Genomic DNA, 17,973 nt, shown 5'->3' with positions numbered 1-17,973 from the left:
ATTTTTGGAGAAAAATAAATAATAAAAAAAATATGTTATAAAACCCAAAAGGACAAACTCAATAATTTTTAAATGAATATGATATATATTTTCGTACAATAAATGATTTAGTAGTATGAGGTGAATTTGTGACGGTAAGATTCTAAGTGCAAACTAACTTAATAGGTTTGGTACGAATCGTTTGAAATCCTATTTCTATATTTCTCTAATCTTCTGAGGCGAATTTGTAGTAAATTTTTTAATTATATTTCATATTATTCGAAATCACTAATTTTCAATATTATCTTTTTTTAGTATTTTCTGTAGTATTTTTTAGCTAATCGGTTTGGCTTGATGCCCCTGGTAAAACGACGTTTTTGAATATGACATATGCTAGAAAAAGTTGTAAGAAATGATAAATACTTTGTCAATATTATATCAAAAAAAAAAAAATAAAATGTCGTTGTTTATTAAAATTATATGCAATTCATTTATTATAAAAAGTCTAACTATTCATAATTTTATTATTTTTATTTTAATTAATAATAATAAATTCACCATTATTTTTTCTATACAGTATATTATATTTTTATTATTTTTTTAATAAATTTCTTAAAATATCCACTTTACTTTTTACCAGTCCTACTCTTATATATTAAAATACGATTATTTATTAATTTTATGCTCAAACAAAAGAGCACACTTATCATTTTGTTAATTTTGTGGTCATTAATAAATCTCTTTAGAAGTTTATTTGTTGATAACTTCTAATTGAAATCCTTCAGACGTCCATTGTGATCAAAGTATAAACAACTATCGTTGTTTAAACAACATATTTTATAATGTTGGAGCTATTCACTTTCAAAAATGTCATATAAAATAAATTTTCTCTCATAAAATATAACATTAAATACTAATATTTTAATATTTTAAATTTTTAAAATTTCAAAATTCCCAAAACTGATATCTTATGTAATCGGATCCAGAGTCATTTGAACATTGAATGGCTAAAAAATGAGATGAAGGATGGATAAGGTTGGTGGCAAGTTTCCAACATAAATAATCACATGTTTTTTCTTTATGCACTTAATAAGACAATGTCCCAATTGTATCTGTGGGCTAACGTACACCTATGTTCACTCAAGGGTCATTTAGGGTGGGACCCACTTTTTTATTATTATTGTGAAAATAATATAAAAAATTATATAATATTTTTTATTAAAATAATTTTTAAATATATATTTAAATAAAATTAAAAAAAAAAAAGATGATAGATATAATGGATGTATTCACTTTATTTTTTTTATGTATATGTTTTTTATATTTGGTATGAAAATTTTCATTGATAATATAAAAAATAATACTCCCTCCGTCCCAAAAGATTTGTCTTATTTTTCCGTCCCAAAATAATTGTCTTGTTTTCTTATTTAGTAGTTGTGGTCCCCACTTTATAACAGAATTATTTCTACTTTTCTATACTACCCCTAATTATTACTCTAACATACTCTTTAAAGTTCTTAAAAAAGCAAGAGCATTTTAATCATTTACATTCTACTTTATACCCACTTTCAATTAAATACTATTATTCTTTAATTCCCGTGTCAACTCTCAATAAGACACTTCTTTTGGGACGGAGGGAGTATTTTACAATAGTCTCAATACAATAGTTTTGTTTACCATTTTTGTCCGTCTCAAAACAATAGTTTTATTCTCATAAATACTCATATCACCATAAAATCATCTTTACTTTTTTATTATTATTACACAAATGCCACTATTTTTTATACTAATACACTCACGAGGGTAAAAAAAATCTTTTATTCATACTTTTTACCAACTATCAATATAATATCAATATTTTTTAAATCTCGTGTCCAACTCAAATAAGATCATAGTTTTAGGACGAAGTGACTATTAAATTATTTATTTTTTGTAAATAGATATATTTTGAGCATAAAAACCAATTGGTAATAAGTAAAAATCGTTCTTCACCCTTGTAAGTCAAGGGAGTTCTCTTCTTAATATGTCATGTTATGTGGCTCTAATACCATGGAACTCCTGGACTTATAAGGGTGAAGAGTGACTTCACTTATCACCAGTTAGTTTTAAATTAAAAATTCGATTCCTTTTTAACATGTCATATCTTATAGAAATGAAGGGTGAAGCACTCATGGCCATATATTGCAAAAGCACGAAGACAATGATTACATATGTCGTGGCCATATCCAGAACACAACGGTTGACACCCTCTTAGAAATATACTACAATTCCAAGTCTGAGAAAGATCTTTGTGATGAGTCAAGTACATTGTTGAAGACCATACAAATAGAATACTCTTAAGGGTGTGTTTGTTTGGGGGTTTGGATTTTGAGTTAGGATTTGAATAGTAAAAATTTTGAATTTGAATAGTTGTATGATGTGATATAAATAGGTGTTGATGTGATGTTTTAAATGTAAAATTAATTTTTAGTATAATATAAAAAATAAAAAATAGGTGTTTGATTTGATGTTTTTAGAGGGAAAAAATTGGATGAATAGTAGAATTTTAACAAAATTCTACAAACGAACACATAGTATGTATCGATTTCAAGAATTATAAAATGGTTGACACCATGCATGTGATGCATGGAGCAATACAATTGATTGGTTCATGTCGTTCGCCAATTCACTTAGCATGGATTGAATATGGATGAATATATATTGGTATCAAGCATCATAAAAAATTTTCCATCATCTTGGAAGAAGTTAAACAGGCTCGTCTCGGATTTTTTTAGGGTCTTGAACAAAAATATATTATAGACTCTGTAAACATACGATTAAATGTATTTTTAAAATACTATCACTGATGGCATTAGCTGGACAAAAAGTTAAAGGCAGTGGTCTCACGGTATCGATTCAGAAGAAAAAGATAGAAGGTGAACTGGCAATGCTTCACAGTGGTGTCCGGAGGTTCAAAGATCGAGAAGGATTGAGAGGGGGTGAAAGAGAGAGAAGAGAGAGGGGGCGGGTTTGGTCTGGGTTGATGGGCGAGTGCAGCGCAGCAAGGCATAAAAAGGAGAGATGTAGATGACGATTGAATTTGAAAAAATAAAGTGCATCGCGCATAGGAAAAAGAGGTAGAAAAAAAAATATATGATTAAATTTTAACACTTAATTTTTAAAATTAAAATTGAATTGGATAATTACAAAAAAGAAAATTTAAAATTTAATAATAGTATCGGGCTAACGTTCTAAAATATGGGCTTTCTCTTTTTTAATTAAGGGTCCTCGGTTACTTACCTTACTTCTACTAAGAGCCGTTGCGCTTAAATATAAAGAGAAACTCTCCTTGGTTGAATCCATATCGAAGAGTCTTTGACGGCTCAAGAGAATGAAAGGGATAAGACTTTGTTTAGTTTTTTTGTGGATATGGTAGAAGAGGGAAAGAACGAAAGTCGTTTAAAGTCAAAAGAGGCAAAAAACAAAAATTTGACAACAATGACAAAGGCTCCAGCAAGAAGCCTAACGACTTGTTTAATTAATGGAAAAATAAGTCGTTTCGATTCTTCAAGCACGATTTATGGGTTACTGAGAACAACCGTGGGAAAGAGTTCGAAAAAAAAAAAAAACAAGGTAATATTTTGAAATTTTCTTTCATTAGGGAATTTGAATAGATTTTTTCTTTTAAATAATATCGATATTGAATATAATCTTATTAAATAAAAATTAATTAAACATAGTAATTCAATTTTTAAATTATCTTATAATTTACTCATCTTTTATTTATCAATGCATAAATAATTATTACTAATTCATAGTATTTTGAATCAATATTTATTTTTGGGATTATTTTTAAAAATATATAATTTGATGATGTCTATGAAAGCAATTTTTTTGTTTTTTTTTTTTATTTGAATATTGATAGAGGTGAATATCTCCATTGATATAGTAGAAAAATATATGTGATATAGAAGAAATAAGAGATAAGAAAAAAAAAAAAAAAAAAACTTGAAATGAATTTTCTTGGATATTGATTGCTGACATTTTGATCATTTTCCACATGTTAAAATTCATTGCTAATTTCTGTTGTATATGTGGGGGAAAGGGTGGCCTTCAGTCACTGCCCTCACTTATTTATTTGGCTTTTTTTTTTTTTTTTAAATATATGTATATTCGATCTCTCATTTAAATTTATTTTTATTTTTTATTATTTAAATTTATTCTCATTTTTTAAGTAAATATATATATTTTTTACTTCTTTTTTATCGTTAAAAAATTCTACTTTTAGCGACTTTCATAAAACTTGTGCCCGAGCAAATGAGCATACTTTTTTTTAATGGATGGAATAAAGTAGAATAAAATAATTGAAATAAATAAAATAAAATGTGAAAATTTGTGAAGTGAAACATTTTTAATAAATTATTTTTTAAAAAGAAAATTTACTAAAGAAAAATGTATTTGTCAATTTTAAATAATACAAAAATAAATATATATAATATGTTGTTGTTATAATTTTTTTACTTATTACTCCATCCGTTTTAATTAATTTAATTAAAATTATATTATAAATATTTTTATATAACAAGAAATTAAAATTTAATTAAACTGTGTAACCTTTTAAAAAAAAAAAAAAAGATATGACATGTGAGTCCGACAGAAGATATGAGACAAGAGGAAATAATATTTTCAAATAGTATAACTCTTGAAGAATAGAATTATCTTTTTATTAGGTTATGGTTATGCCACGGATTGTTGTGTTTTAGGATATGCATGAAAAATTATTAACTTGTATAATAAGCTAAATAAATAAATTATTGGTTCTTCTTCAATCCCAATGTAAATATATATATTTGGAAGAAACATTCAAATCGAAAACCCTATTACAAACAAATGGAATGCAAACCCTATCCCCAAATTTGCTCTAAACTTTCATGTCTTCTCGCTTTAGCTTTAGCCATAATTTCTTACAATTGGCGAATCCTAATGAAGAAACTATGTCAGTTTCGTCTTCGTCCTCGACCTCGACCTCGACCTCGACCTCTTCCTCCAGGGCCAAAAGGTTTTCCGATCATCGGTTGCCTTCCAACCATGGTCAAGAATAATATACCGACATTTAAATGGATGCACCAATTCATGAAAAGAATGGAAACCGAGATAGGTTGTTTCCATCTCGGAAACACCTATTTCATCACGGTTACATCCCCCGAGCTCACGTGCGAGTTCTTGAAAAAGCACGACGCGATTTTCGCGTCGCGGCCAAAAGTGATGTCTTCAAGATTGATAAACAATGGCCACATATCAACAGCCTTTTCCCCGGCCGGCGACCAATGGAAGAAGATGAAAAAGATTCTCGTCTCTAAAGTGCTCTCGCCTTCCATGCACGAAAAATTTCACGACAAAAGGCGCGGCGAAGCTGATAGATTAGTACGGTATGTTCATAGCCAATGCCGGAGCGAACTCAACGATGGGATTGTGGATGTAAGATCCGTAGCGCGGCATTATTGCGCCGGTGTCATCAAGAGATATATTTTCGACAAGAGATCTTTTGGAAAGGACGAGAAAGATGGAAGCCCGGCAATCGAAGATGTGGAACATATGGAGGCAACCTTCATACTCTTATCACATCTCTATGGATTTGCAATTGGTGATCTTTGTCCATGGTTAGAGGTGTTCGATTTCGATGGCCATAAGAAGATTATGACGGATGCTATAGCCGTTATCGATAAATTTCACGATGTTGAAATTAATCGAAGAGTCGAAATTTGGAAGAAAGGGATTGAAATTGGTGAAGAGGACATCCTTGGAGTGTTGATCAATCTCAAAGACTCTCAAAACAATCCCTTGTTGACAATTCAAGAGATCAAAGCACATATCAAGGTAAGCATTTTGATCATTTTTACTCGTTGAAGGTTTTGTAGATAAGAAAATTTAGAAGTTAAAAATGTTTGAATACCCTAAGAACATGATGATCTAACACCCTAGTCGAGTCCAGGCCGGTACTAACTTTCGAAAGCCAGGGTAAAAAAAAAAAAGAAAATAAATAAGGACTCTTAAATATATATATATATAATAAATAATATTCTTTATTTACATACAACAACATATAAATTTTAAATAATATAATTTTTCAAACATTCATCCGCACACCATCAAATTATACATCAAATAAGTTTTATATATAAAAAAATTATACATATGTAATATAAATATATAACGAGTCCCATGTATATATTGGGCTCTGAGCGTACGTTCCTCTTACCTGGATCCAAGGCCGGCCTCAAGTCAGAACGTTAAAATAGATAGCTATGAATGTATCTTTTATATTGAAATCAATTAGAATATATTTTATATTTTGTGTTGGATTACGTCACAGTTAACATAAATTATGTGTTTTCTGACATTACATACGGTACTCTCATTATTTTGTGTTGGATTACTGTCTTAAATTTTACAATTCAACATAGTAAATGACGCCTATATTTAATCATCAGTTGAAATCGCAGGATATAATATTAGCTACGACCGATAATCCATCAAATGTAGCCGAGTGGAGTCTCGCGGAGATGATCAATCAACCAAAAATCTTCGACAAGGCGCGCCAAGAGCTAGACCGCGTAGTCGGTAGGGATAGACTTGTCGAAGAATCGGATCTCCCTAACCTCAACTACATCAAAGCATGTGCTAAAGAGTCATTCCGGCTACACCCTATAGCTCCTTTCAACGTTCCACACGAATCATCCAAGGATGTCGTCGTGGGAGGCTATTTTATCCCGAAAGGCAGCCAAGTTCTGATTAGCCGTCGTGGAGTTGGACACAACCCGAGAGTTTGGGAAGAACCACTCAAGTACAAGCCGGAGCGCCACATCAGCCGCGACGAGGACACCGGGGAGGTCATGATCTCCGACCATGAGTTAAGAATGTTTTCGTTTAGTACAGGCCGGCGCGGCTGCCCCGGGTTCATGCTTGGATCTACTTTAACAACTATGCTTCTGGCAAGGCTTATTCAGGGTTTCGATTGGAATGCGCCGAATGGGCCGGAATTTATCGATCTCGGCGCGCCGGACGACGATAATTTTCTGATGAAGAGACCGCTGCTCGCGCGTGCTACGCCGAGGTTAGAACCACATGTTTATATGCAGCTCTATTTATGAAATGCTTTAAGTTCTTACTGTTGTAGTGTTTAATGTGTATATATATCTGTTTGCAGGAATCGGATTTTGATCTTGTATTGTATCTTTAGGCTTTGTTTTTTTTATTGTTTTTTTTTTTTTTTGCGCACAACTTTTAAAAAAAATAAATACACTACACACATTTATTATTTTTATATTTTTTACAAAATTATCTGTAGTTCACATAAAAAAAATTATTTTTAATAATCTAACAAAACAAACACGGGTTAGTTTATTAATATATGTAATAATGGGTTTTCTTCGATGTGTTTGATGTTGATTGCACGAATTAAGATAGTCAAATTGAGAAAAATTGTTGATCCAAGATCGTAAATATTTTATAGAAGAAAACCAAAGCCCAATAAAAGAAAGTTTTGGATGAACCCTAAAAATTTTGAGAAGTAGAAAATTAGTAATTTGAAACTTTTGGTGTGTTTGTCCTGAAAATTTTGAATCGAAATACTTGTACGATGAAATAAATAGTTTTTTTTAATGATATTTTGTATGTTAAATTAATTTTTAATATAATATAAAAATAAATATTTAATTTAATATTTTTTTAAAATTTCGGTGACTCCCCCAAACGAACACACTGGAATATTGGTTTTAAGAAATTTTAGTTTAAATTTTATATTTAAATAATATTTTTAAAAATTACTCAGAACACAAATTTTAAAGAATGGGGAACAAAATTTATGTATCGTTGATGAAATTTTAAATATAAATAAAATTATTTATTTTTTAAAAAGAGATAGAATCAAAAAGATTTTAAATAGTTTTTGTACCATGTTATATATTATGTAATTAATTAATTTAATTTAAATTCATTAAATATATTTTTATTATAAAATTTTATTTAAAATAAAAAGATATCAATTAATTTTTTACAAAAAAATGTGTCAATTAAAGTGAGATAAGAAAATATGAATTTTTTCTGAATAAATATGTTAATTATTTTTAAAAAGAGAAATATATAGCAAATTAATTTTTAATATAATATAAAAAATAAATATTTGATTTCATATTTACTAGACCAAAAAACTTGATAAATAATAAGGATTCCTTGCGTCCCGTTTAATTTGTCGCACATATAATTTATCTTTTCCTTTTTTTTTAATATAAAGATTTATAATTTATAATTTTTATTAAATTATTAAATTATTTTAATATTAATGTATAACTATTTTTATTAAATTATAATTATTTTTACTAATATAATTTTTAATTATTTACTAATTGTAAATAACTTCCAAAACTTCTATAAAACTAAGAGAAATTTTGAAAAAAAAAATGCCTTTGTATTCTTTTGTAAGTTTTATACTAATTTTTATTATTCAATTTTTTTTTTAAAAATATCAAATCAAATAATTTTTTTTTTTATATTATATTATAAATTTATTTTACATTTAAAATATTACAATCAATTTAACATAAAACAATTATTCAAATTTAATATTTTATTATTTAAAAATCCAAATTGAAAAACTGACCCTAAATTTTGGGGAACTGATGAGGTCAATACTCCAAAGTTTCCTACCGCTCAAAAGTTGATTTCACGTGTAAAACGATGAGGAACCCTTCACTTCCCTTCCCATTCGGCCCACACTCCCCAACGCGGATAACCTCACCGACCCACCCACCCACCATCTGCACCCAAGCTTACAAAAATTTCTCCGTTCCTTTTTCCCAATTCTCCCACCTCCATATGTTCACGTTTGCCCCACTCTTGCAACAACAACTCGCTCTAAGCCGCGCCCACTTTTGGGTAAAGCAATTGCAGAAGTTTCAATAAAGCTTGATCCGTTCTGTCATGGAGTCTTTAGTGGAGGCGACTTCCGGTGCGGTCGGGGCACTGGTCAGCACCACAATTTTGTATCCGCTTGATACCTGCAAGACTAAGTACCAAGCCGAGAATCGAGACCACCATCATAAAAAATACAGGTTTGATTTGACTTCTTTCTTTCAGCAATTTATTTGTTTTCACTTGATCCTGTCTTCTCTTTGTAGCAAAATTTCAGTAATTTATTCTGGATTGATTGTGTGGTTCATTTTATTGATTGTTCTGGAGTATGAGAATTTTCTAGTTGTTGATATTCAGTTCTGCAGTTTTCTCTTTGATTGATTATCTGTTGATGGTAATTTTGACTGTATCTATCTTGATTGATTCGTCAGGGGATATGAACCAATTTTGAGATTAAACTTAGCTGGATTTGTTTTGGGAAGTTAGGGTTTATTGGCAAAAAGGGGATTTTTTTAGGTAAATAATATATGTAGTAGGTTTTGAATAATGGTTCATTTATTTATTTATATATTGATTTCTCTCTTAAAATTATTTGTCAGCTTAAAGTAAGGAAAAATAGCCATTCTCACAAGATTGATTCTCACTTATTTAGCTCTACTTTTGTCGAACTCTGTTTGATCTTGAAGTATATATTTTCAATGAAATTCTGCATAGCATAATCACGTCGGGGTTGTGATTCAGATTTTGTATTATGGCTTATTGATTAATGATTGTTTTAATCCAAGAGTTTGGCCTTCAATAGTCGAAATTAGGTAACAGAATATATGCAAGTAATTAAAGAGTAGTTTTTGTTCAAGTGTTTTTTTTTTTCTTTTAATTTTCTGAATAGTGATTTTGTTGTCATGATCTAATGCATAAATTTGAATGGAATTATAATAGGCATAAGGATTGAATAGTTATCAATGATCGAACTATTTTTTGTTTGTGCATTGTTGTTTTTCCTCATTTCATATCCCTTATGTAAACTTGTTCGTGGCAAGGGTCTTATTAGCAAGGAAATATGAATTTCAGTTTAATATTTCATCGACTGTTTTGATTTCCCCAGGAATATCTCAGATGTGCTTTGGGAAGCAATATCGACACGTCAAGTGCTCTCATTGTACCAGGGATTAGGAACGAAAAACTTTCAGTCTTTCATCTCCCAGTTCATCTATTTCTATGGATACAGCTTCTTTAAGAGGCTTTACTTGAAGGAAAGTGGATATAAATCTATCGGTACTAAAGCGAATCTGATCATAGCTGCCGCCGCTGGTGCGTGCACAGTCATTGTGACTCAGGCAAGTCTATTTCAGTCGGTAATTTTGAGTTTCAGCTTATATATATATATATCACAATTTAATGATTCCTATATGATGAATTTTATTGCTTTGGACATCTTAACGGAATTAGCAATCTACTGCTAATTTTGAACCATAACATCGATATGATTTACTACTTCTTGGGAAAAAATCATTTTTAGTCTCAATTTAACCAAAATTCATCAATTTTGGTCACAATATAAAAATCTTATCAATTTTGGTCTCAATATAATCAAAATTCATCATTTTTGGTCCCAATATAAAATATTTATCAATTTTAATCCCACTATAACAAAAATTCATCATTTTTTGTCCCAATATAATCAAATCTTATCTTTTTTTGTCCCACCGTCAACAAACTGACGGAAAATGCTGACGTGAAAAGAAATCAAACCTTATATTTATATTTGAAATTGCACAATCTTGCAAGTCTACGTCAGCATTTTCCGTCAGTTTGTTGACGGTGGGACTAAAAAAGATAAAGTTTGATTATATTGAGACAAAAAATTATAAAAATTTTATATTGGGACCAAAAATTAATAAATTTTGGTTATATTGGGATCAAAAATGATTTTTTTCCCTTCTTTATTGTAAATTTTGTAAATAATTATTTATTTTTTGTTTCGGTATAGCCTCTTGATACAGCATCTTCAAAGATGCAAACAAGTGATTTCGGGAAATCTAAAGGACTTTGGAAATCGCTTTCAGAGAGCTCCTGGAGTGAGTCATTCGATGGTCTGGGCATCTCTCTTCTTCTTACATCAAATCCTTCCATTCAGGTTAATATGCGCCTTCGATTTCTTCATAACATCTGTTGCTGAATTATCATTTATATTCGACTGAATTTGTTGTATATAAAAAGTTACTGAAGCATCTAAACGTGAATCCAATTATAATCATATGCATGCAGTATACGGCATTCGATCAGTTAAAACAGAGGCTATTGAAAGCAAAGAAGAGGAAAAAGAGAGACGACGACATAGCATCTTCAGAAGCCCTTTCTGCATTTTCTGCTTTTGTGTTGGGCGCAGTCTCGAAATGTATTGCCACGTGCATAACATACCCGGCTATAAGGTTATTACTGATTCGCCTTTACTTGCTCTATATTAAATTTCATTTGAATCGTATAATTTACCCTTTTCATTTTTATTTTTTATTTATGTCATTTTGAGGGGCCTTTAATATCACTAGCTGTATGATTGATATAGTTGGGGCGTGTTTGTTTGAAAGATTTTCTCGGATTTTTACTATTCATCAAAATTCTTTTTTCTTCAAAATATCAAATCAAATAATTATTTTTTATTTTTTATATTATACTAAAAAATAATTTTACATTCAAAATAGCACGTCAGCACATTATATAACTATTCTAATTCAAAATTTTTACTATTCAAATTTCAACTGAAAATCTAAACCCTCGAACAAACACACTCTTGCTCTTTCTTGATCAAACATCGTCTTTGTTGCGCTGAATAAAGTTAGTTTTTACATAGTCATATTGGAAGTAGAAATTATAATTAGAAAAGAATTTGTAGTCGACGTTGTTGCACTACCCCATCCGCTTCACTAACCGAGCATTTGGTATGAACAGGTGTAAAGTGATGATTCAATCAGCTGAATCTGATGAAAGCAATGACGACCAACTCCAAAAAAAATCCCGTAAAACTGTGTCTGGGGCACTCTATTCAATTTGGGAAAGGGAAGGGCTGCTCGGCTTCTTCAAAGGTCTACAAGCCCAAATCCTGAAGACTGTCCTAAGCTCGGCCCTTCTTTTAATGATAAAAGAAAAAATCACAAAGACCACTTGGGTCCTAATGCTTGCACTCAGAAGATTTGTGCTTGTGACAAGAGCAAGACTAATCGGCCCTTGAAAATTCCCGGCTCATGTTCAAGCCTCTCAGTAAAATGCAATAAAGGAGATAATGCTCCATTTTGCATCGAGAAGGATTCTACCCGAATATGATCTACACCACAAGAATCGCGATGAATAAGGTTAGCACTTAGCAACTTAACTTGTATTTGGTTCTTGGATTGTGATCGTTACGATGAAAGCCGATATTTGTGTCTTAATTTAGTAAAGAGTAATCCTAGGTTTGATTTACTTGTGCATCGGGTAGTATCAATGCGTTGTAGCTTTAAAATAATTCGTCACCTAGGTTTCATTCGGGGAAAGAACAGGTTGTTGTGCAATATGTGGTACTATTATTTTTAGTGTTTCTCCTCTCCGAGATTTTGATTTGAGCCATTAGAGCATCAGCCTCAAAGTCTTGACGAGTGCTGTTTCTTTGTCTTTTTTAGGATTGAAATTTCGAATTAAATCTATCCCTAAATAGCTTGTATCATTTAATATATGTTCATTATTGGAAATTTGGCATTGGCATAGAAGTTGTGGCTGTCAAAATAACATGTGGCTTCTCCATGATAGAGTTCTATTTGGTGTCTAAGGTTTTATGTTGCTATTTATTCTAACTATGTGTTGTTTCAAGAATTTAGGAAGACTTCACTATTCACTAGAGCTGTAAACGAGCCGAACAGAGCCGAGCTTGTCATATTTGAGCTCGGCAACATGACAACCTTGGCTCGTTAGGGACTCGAGCTCGGCTCGTGTTCATTCGTCAAGGGATACGACTTGAAGTTTTTGTTTGAGCTTGACTCGTTTAACAATTTTTTTTGTTTGTGTTCGGCTCGACTCGGCTTATTAAGAGAAATTTTATTTATTTATTTAATTTTTTTAAAGAAAATTAAATTTAGTTAATTATAAGTATAATTTTTATTAATAAATTTAAATAAAAAATAGAATGAAATATAATTAATATTTATAAAGATATATATTTATTAAATATAACATTATTAATTTAATTTTTCTAATAAATACTATTGAACATTCGCGAACAAGCTCGAGCTCGTTCGTGAACATAACGAGCCAAAATTTATGTTCGTGTTCGGCTCGTATAGCTTAACGAACGAGCCGAATCGAGCTGAGCTCGCAAACTGTTTGTTTATTTTACAGCTCTACTATTCGCACACAGTTTTTCAAAAATATCAAATTAAATTTTTATTTGTATTTCTTATATTATATTAAAATTTATTTATATATTTAAAATATTGCTTCAATACTTATATATATCACTTCATATAATTATTCCAAATCAATTTTTTTATCATTCAAAACTCAATTCAAAATCCTAACTTCCAAAGAAACACACAGAAAATAAGAGTAAATCTCAATTAAATGACGATTAGATAATGATTCACACAATATGTATATGGTAATCATTCATAGAATATATATTCATTCATTTGGGAATAATTACGATGTTGATTTGCTAATTTTCAAATCAACACGCATACAAATAGCATATGTTATTGTGTATAACAAAAGTATTTATTATTTTCATAGTTACAAGTGTGCTGTATAAGAGTCCGTCTGCACTAAAATCAATTGTATATTATGTATCTATTTTTTTATTAGAGGTGCTGAAATTATGTGGTGGTTGTTTATTTTTTAGTATGTCTTAATTATGAGTGTTGATTACTTCTAGTAAGCGCCATAATCCTTATATACTCCCTCCGTCTCATGTAATATGGGTGTATTACCGTAGACACGAGAATTTAGGTAAAGTATAATTAAGAAATATATTAGTAAAAATAATTATTATTTAGTAAAAATAATTATAGATTAAGATTAAGATAAGTAAATAATTTAATTAAAATTAAGAAAATTATAAAATTTAAAATTTAAAATTTAAAATGCGATTAAAGTGCATAATTATATTTCCAAAAATAGAAATGACAAATTATGTGGGACGGAAAAAAATAAAAAATAAAAACAAATTATGTGGAACGGGTGGAGTATATTTAAAGATTTGCATGGTAGGCTAGATTCCAATTTTGAAGAATTATTATATATATATATATATATATATAGAGTCGGTTAAATTTATCTATAATCCGTAGATAATTGTCTATTTATAATTTCATTACTCTAATTAAATAAATTTTAATTAATTTATCACTAAAATTTTTTATTTACCTCATTATTTTATTATTAATTTTTTAATAAATTTTTTATAATATTCTTATTTACTTTTTTTTTACTCTATTTTTTTCATTGAAATATTATTATGTCTTAGTTTCTATTTTTCCTAAATTGTGGAGAAAAATGTTAAAGTAGAAACAGAAAATAGTTTTTTTTTTTCGTCTACTTTTAATGTTTACATATTTTCATTTTCGTCCGTCTAATTCAAAAAATTATATTTCGCTTCTAAAATTTATATTTCGCTTCTTCAGTAACTATTGACCATACCACTAACTACTAATATATTTTTTTAACACTTATCATGTTATTTTCATTCTATTATACAAGTAAATAAGTAAGGGCAATTTAATTTTTACATTATTAAATCTATCTATTACTGTTAAAATATTTAATCTGCCTGCAAAAAAACAAATGTAAACCTAAAATTGCTCGAAAAGAATACATGAAGATAAAGAATTTGTGCCAAATTTGAGATGTAGAAACAGAAAATTGTAAAAATTGTAAACAGCAACTTCAGTATCCATTCTGCTCATCTACACAGACCAATTCAGCTCAAGGAAGAAGACAACTCATTTCCATGTGTGTGTATATATATATATATATATAAATGTATATATACCTGCCAAAGAACCTTACAACAAAATCAAAATCCCAACAACAAGAAACAGAGCATACCCAACAGCAAGAACCCCCGGGATGGCGACGGCGGCGGCGCCATTGTTGTTCTTATTAGTCCCGAGGGCGTAATTCCCCTCGGGGGTGCTCGTAGTCAGCACAACGACAATCCAATTCTTTTCCGAACCGATCCCAATCCCCGTGTACTGAGTGTCGTTCAGGTTGCCCGAGTACTGCGACTTGGTGAAGTTGGAGAGGACTACAGCGGGTTCAAGGTTTGGCACGCAGGCGGGCATGATCTGGCCGTCTCTTGTCGTCGTGACGTTCAAATTGCACTTCGATAAAAGTTTGGGGAAGTCGGCGTACTGAGGCTCGGTGCCCGGCACGGTGTTGGCGCCCGTCGTGTTCGTGCATGGTTGGTTCTTGAATTGCTCCGCGACTTTTTCGGCCAGGCATTCAGCTCGATCGTTCTTTGTTAGAGCCTTTAGGTTTAGAGTTGCTCGGTACCGGTTGATTCCTTGGAGAAGATTGTCTTCCTCATCTGCAAGATGGAATTAAAAGGGAATTGGATTGAGATATACTAAGAAAAATGTTTCGTTTTTTTGGTGATATTAGCTGAAGATAGGCATGATGGAAATCGAACCTCCAACTTAAGGGTCGGGGGTTTAAGACAAACATGAGATGAAGGTAACTTTCCAATTCTAGACAAAAAAAAAACTATTAAAACAAGAATATATCTAAAAGGGTATGGATCAGTTGACTGGATCAGCGTATGCTATACAGGTTATCAATATATTTATATATGTCTCGGCAAATTTATAATATAGTATATATTAAATATATGTTGCATGACCTAGACTGATCTGGTCAAATCAGCGCCACATTGACTTGGCCGGATCAACACTGCAGCCTATTTAAAATGTAATCACTTTGAAATAAAAATAAGGATCATTTGGTTGGATGAATGAATTTGGATTTGCTAAGGAACTTTAAATTAATGAATTCGGAGTACATAGTCAAATTTAAATGAATGAATTTGAATTACTTTATAATTTGGACTCGAATTACTTTAAGGGTGCGTTTGTTTGGGGGATTGGATTTTAAATCACTATTCATCCCATTTTTTCCCCCAAAAACATCAAATCAAATACCTATTTTTCATTTTTTATATTATACTAAAAATCAATTTTACATTCAAAACATCACATCAACACCTATTTATACCACATCATACAACTATTCAAATTCAAAATTTTTACTATTCAAATCCCAACTCAAAATCCAAACCCGAAACAAACACACCCTAAATTTGAAATACTTTTACATTTGGGAAATACTTGAAATGAAGAGTACTTAAATTGTTAAAAGAAGAAGGATTTGAAATCCACTATGAGTGTGTTTTTTGGTAGATTTTATAAAATTTATACTATTCATTAAATTCCCCTACAACATCAAATCAAACATATATTTTTTATTTTTTTTATTATACTAAAAATTAATTTTACATTTAAAATATCACATCAAACGTCGATTTATATCACATCGTACATGTATTCCAATTCAAAAGTTTTACTATTCAAATTTCAAACCTAAAATCCAAACCCTCGAACAAACAAATTACATTGCATAGCCAAAAGAAACAAATAAATTTGATGGATTCATTTGAATAGGTTGAGGGGTTTGGGTTAGATTATTACAAGTGATTCCATCAAAATCATTACTTTTGTTCGACAATACGATAATATCAAATCTTCAATGTTTGTTGTGAACTCTTAAATACTCTTTATTCTATTTCATTTCAAATAGTTCTTTTTTAACCAAACGATGGATTCTAACTATGAAGTATTTCGAATCCGAAGTAATTGAAATCCATTCACTTAAAATCCACTCTCAAATCCAAATCCATCCACAACCAAACAGGGCCTTAATTCAATTTCCTTCAACCAAACTACCTATATACATATATATATATATATATATATCAACACCAAACTCAATGTGAAGTGGGATCTAGAATCAAACTACATAACAAAATCAGATAGATCTAAAACCAAAACATAGAACCAAGAACATCCAACGACAAAGTGAAGAATCAATCAATGTTACCTACACAAATCCACAAATGAACTTCAAATCCAAAAAATCGATCAGCTAATGAAAACAATTTCTGCAAATACACAATGGATTAAACTACTGTGAGTTCAGATCTTCAAATAATCCTAAATGTGGAAATCACTAAAACCCTAGCTAGCTCATATACTGCATCAAAATTAACCACATTGCAAATCCAAACAAGTCAAAAAAATTAAGATCCAAATGGATAATGAAAAGATTGAGCGTTTGTACCGTCGCATTTGATGATGGAAATGGAGTGACAGAGCAGTGAGAGAATTAGGAAATATTGAAAATGGAGGGACGCCATAGCTGGGCAGAGCAGAGAACTTCCTTTAGAGAGAGAGAGAGAGAAGTATCTTTCGGTGGAGGGGAGAGACTGTCAATCTCTGTAATACATAAAATGAGTCATATGTGACGTTTGTTTGTTTGCTAAACGGTGCCGTTTCGTTAGAGCGTCGTTTTCAAGATTTTTAAATATTTAATTAATTTTAGGGAGACTTTGGAGTGAAGGAAGGCTCTGCAGATCGATCGATCAATCGTTCGTCACCAGATTCGACTATCGGTGCAAATTCATTTATGTTAAATTTTAATTTTATTTTTATATAAATTGTAATTTAAATAAAATTAATAATTTACACGTTATAAGTATGAATGTCAAATGGGGCGGGTTAGCCTCGGATCCGCCTCGGATCCGCTTTTAATGGGCGAGTTCGGATCTAAATAATATATTTTGGGGCGGATTGTGGATTTAAAATTTTAAATCCGGTCGAGTTTGGGGCGAGTTACGAGTTTTACTAAAAACCCGCTCCAATTCGGATCCGGACTCGAACTCAGATATTTTTTAAAATTATTATAACTAATATATATGTACATTTATATAATAAAAATATATTATTTATTTACTTAAATAATTTTAAATATAAAATTCAATTAGTCGCGTCTGCTCCAAATAATTTTTAAAAATTATTATACCTAATA

The 17,973-nt window shown here is 30.4% G+C and overlaps 3 protein-coding genes across 6 annotated transcripts; 2 read left to right on the top strand and 1 right to left on the bottom strand.

Moving 5' to 3' along the window:
• Window positions 1-4,791: 4,791 nt before the first annotated feature.
• On the top strand, window positions 4,792-8,137 carry LOC127266516 (phenylalanine N-monooxygenase-like). Of its 4 annotated transcripts, none has more exons than XM_051296774.1 (3): window positions 4,792-5,835; window positions 6,450-7,072; window positions 7,166-8,137. In XM_051296774.1, exons 1-3 carry the CDS (start codon window positions 4,849-4,851, stop codon window positions 7,329-7,331), a joined length of 1,776 nt encoding a protein of 591 aa, XP_051152731.1. In that variant the 5' UTR covers window positions 4,792-4,848; the 3' UTR covers window positions 7,332-8,137. The 4 variants fall into 4 exon arrangements, with proteins under 4 accessions (XP_051152731.1, XP_051152733.1, XP_051152732.1 ...); XM_051296775.1 differs by having other exon boundaries at window positions 4,797-5,835; window positions 6,462-7,072; window positions 7,166-8,105; XM_051296776.1 differs by having other exon boundaries at window positions 4,795-5,835; window positions 6,450-7,191.
• Window positions 8,138-8,544: 407 nt separating this feature from the next.
• Window positions 8,545-12,568, top strand: LOC127266518 (peroxisomal adenine nucleotide carrier 1-like). The gene is made up of 5 exons (XM_051296778.1): window positions 8,545-9,068; window positions 9,974-10,205; window positions 10,859-11,005; window positions 11,137-11,300; window positions 11,818-12,568. The coding sequence occupies exons 1-5, from the start codon at window positions 8,938-8,940 to the stop codon at window positions 12,095-12,097; spliced, it is 954 nt and encodes a 317-aa protein (XP_051152735.1). The 5' UTR covers window positions 8,545-8,937; the 3' UTR covers window positions 12,098-12,568.
• A 2,171-nt stretch (window positions 12,569-14,739) lies between these two features.
• LOC127266627 (uncharacterized GPI-anchored protein At5g19250-like) lies at window positions 14,740-17,393 on the bottom strand. Its single transcript, XM_051296947.1, has 2 exons — window positions 17,227-17,393; window positions 14,740-15,421 (listed from the first exon to the last, which is right to left on the bottom strand). Exons 1-2 carry the CDS (start codon window positions 17,300-17,302, stop codon window positions 14,898-14,900), a joined length of 600 nt encoding a protein of 199 aa, XP_051152904.1. The 5' UTR covers window positions 17,303-17,393; the 3' UTR covers window positions 14,740-14,897.
• Between the last annotated feature and the right edge of the window lie 580 nt (window positions 17,394-17,973).

This window comes from Andrographis paniculata, unplaced genomic scaffold (assembly GCF_009805555.1).
Source record: "Andrographis paniculata isolate CXL003 unplaced genomic scaffold, ASM980555v1 Contig76END, whole genome shotgun sequence".
In the NCBI taxonomy this organism is placed as follows: Eukaryota; Viridiplantae; Streptophyta; class Magnoliopsida; order Lamiales; family Acanthaceae; genus Andrographis; species Andrographis paniculata.
This window is presented reverse-complemented; position numbering and strand designations above follow the sequence as displayed.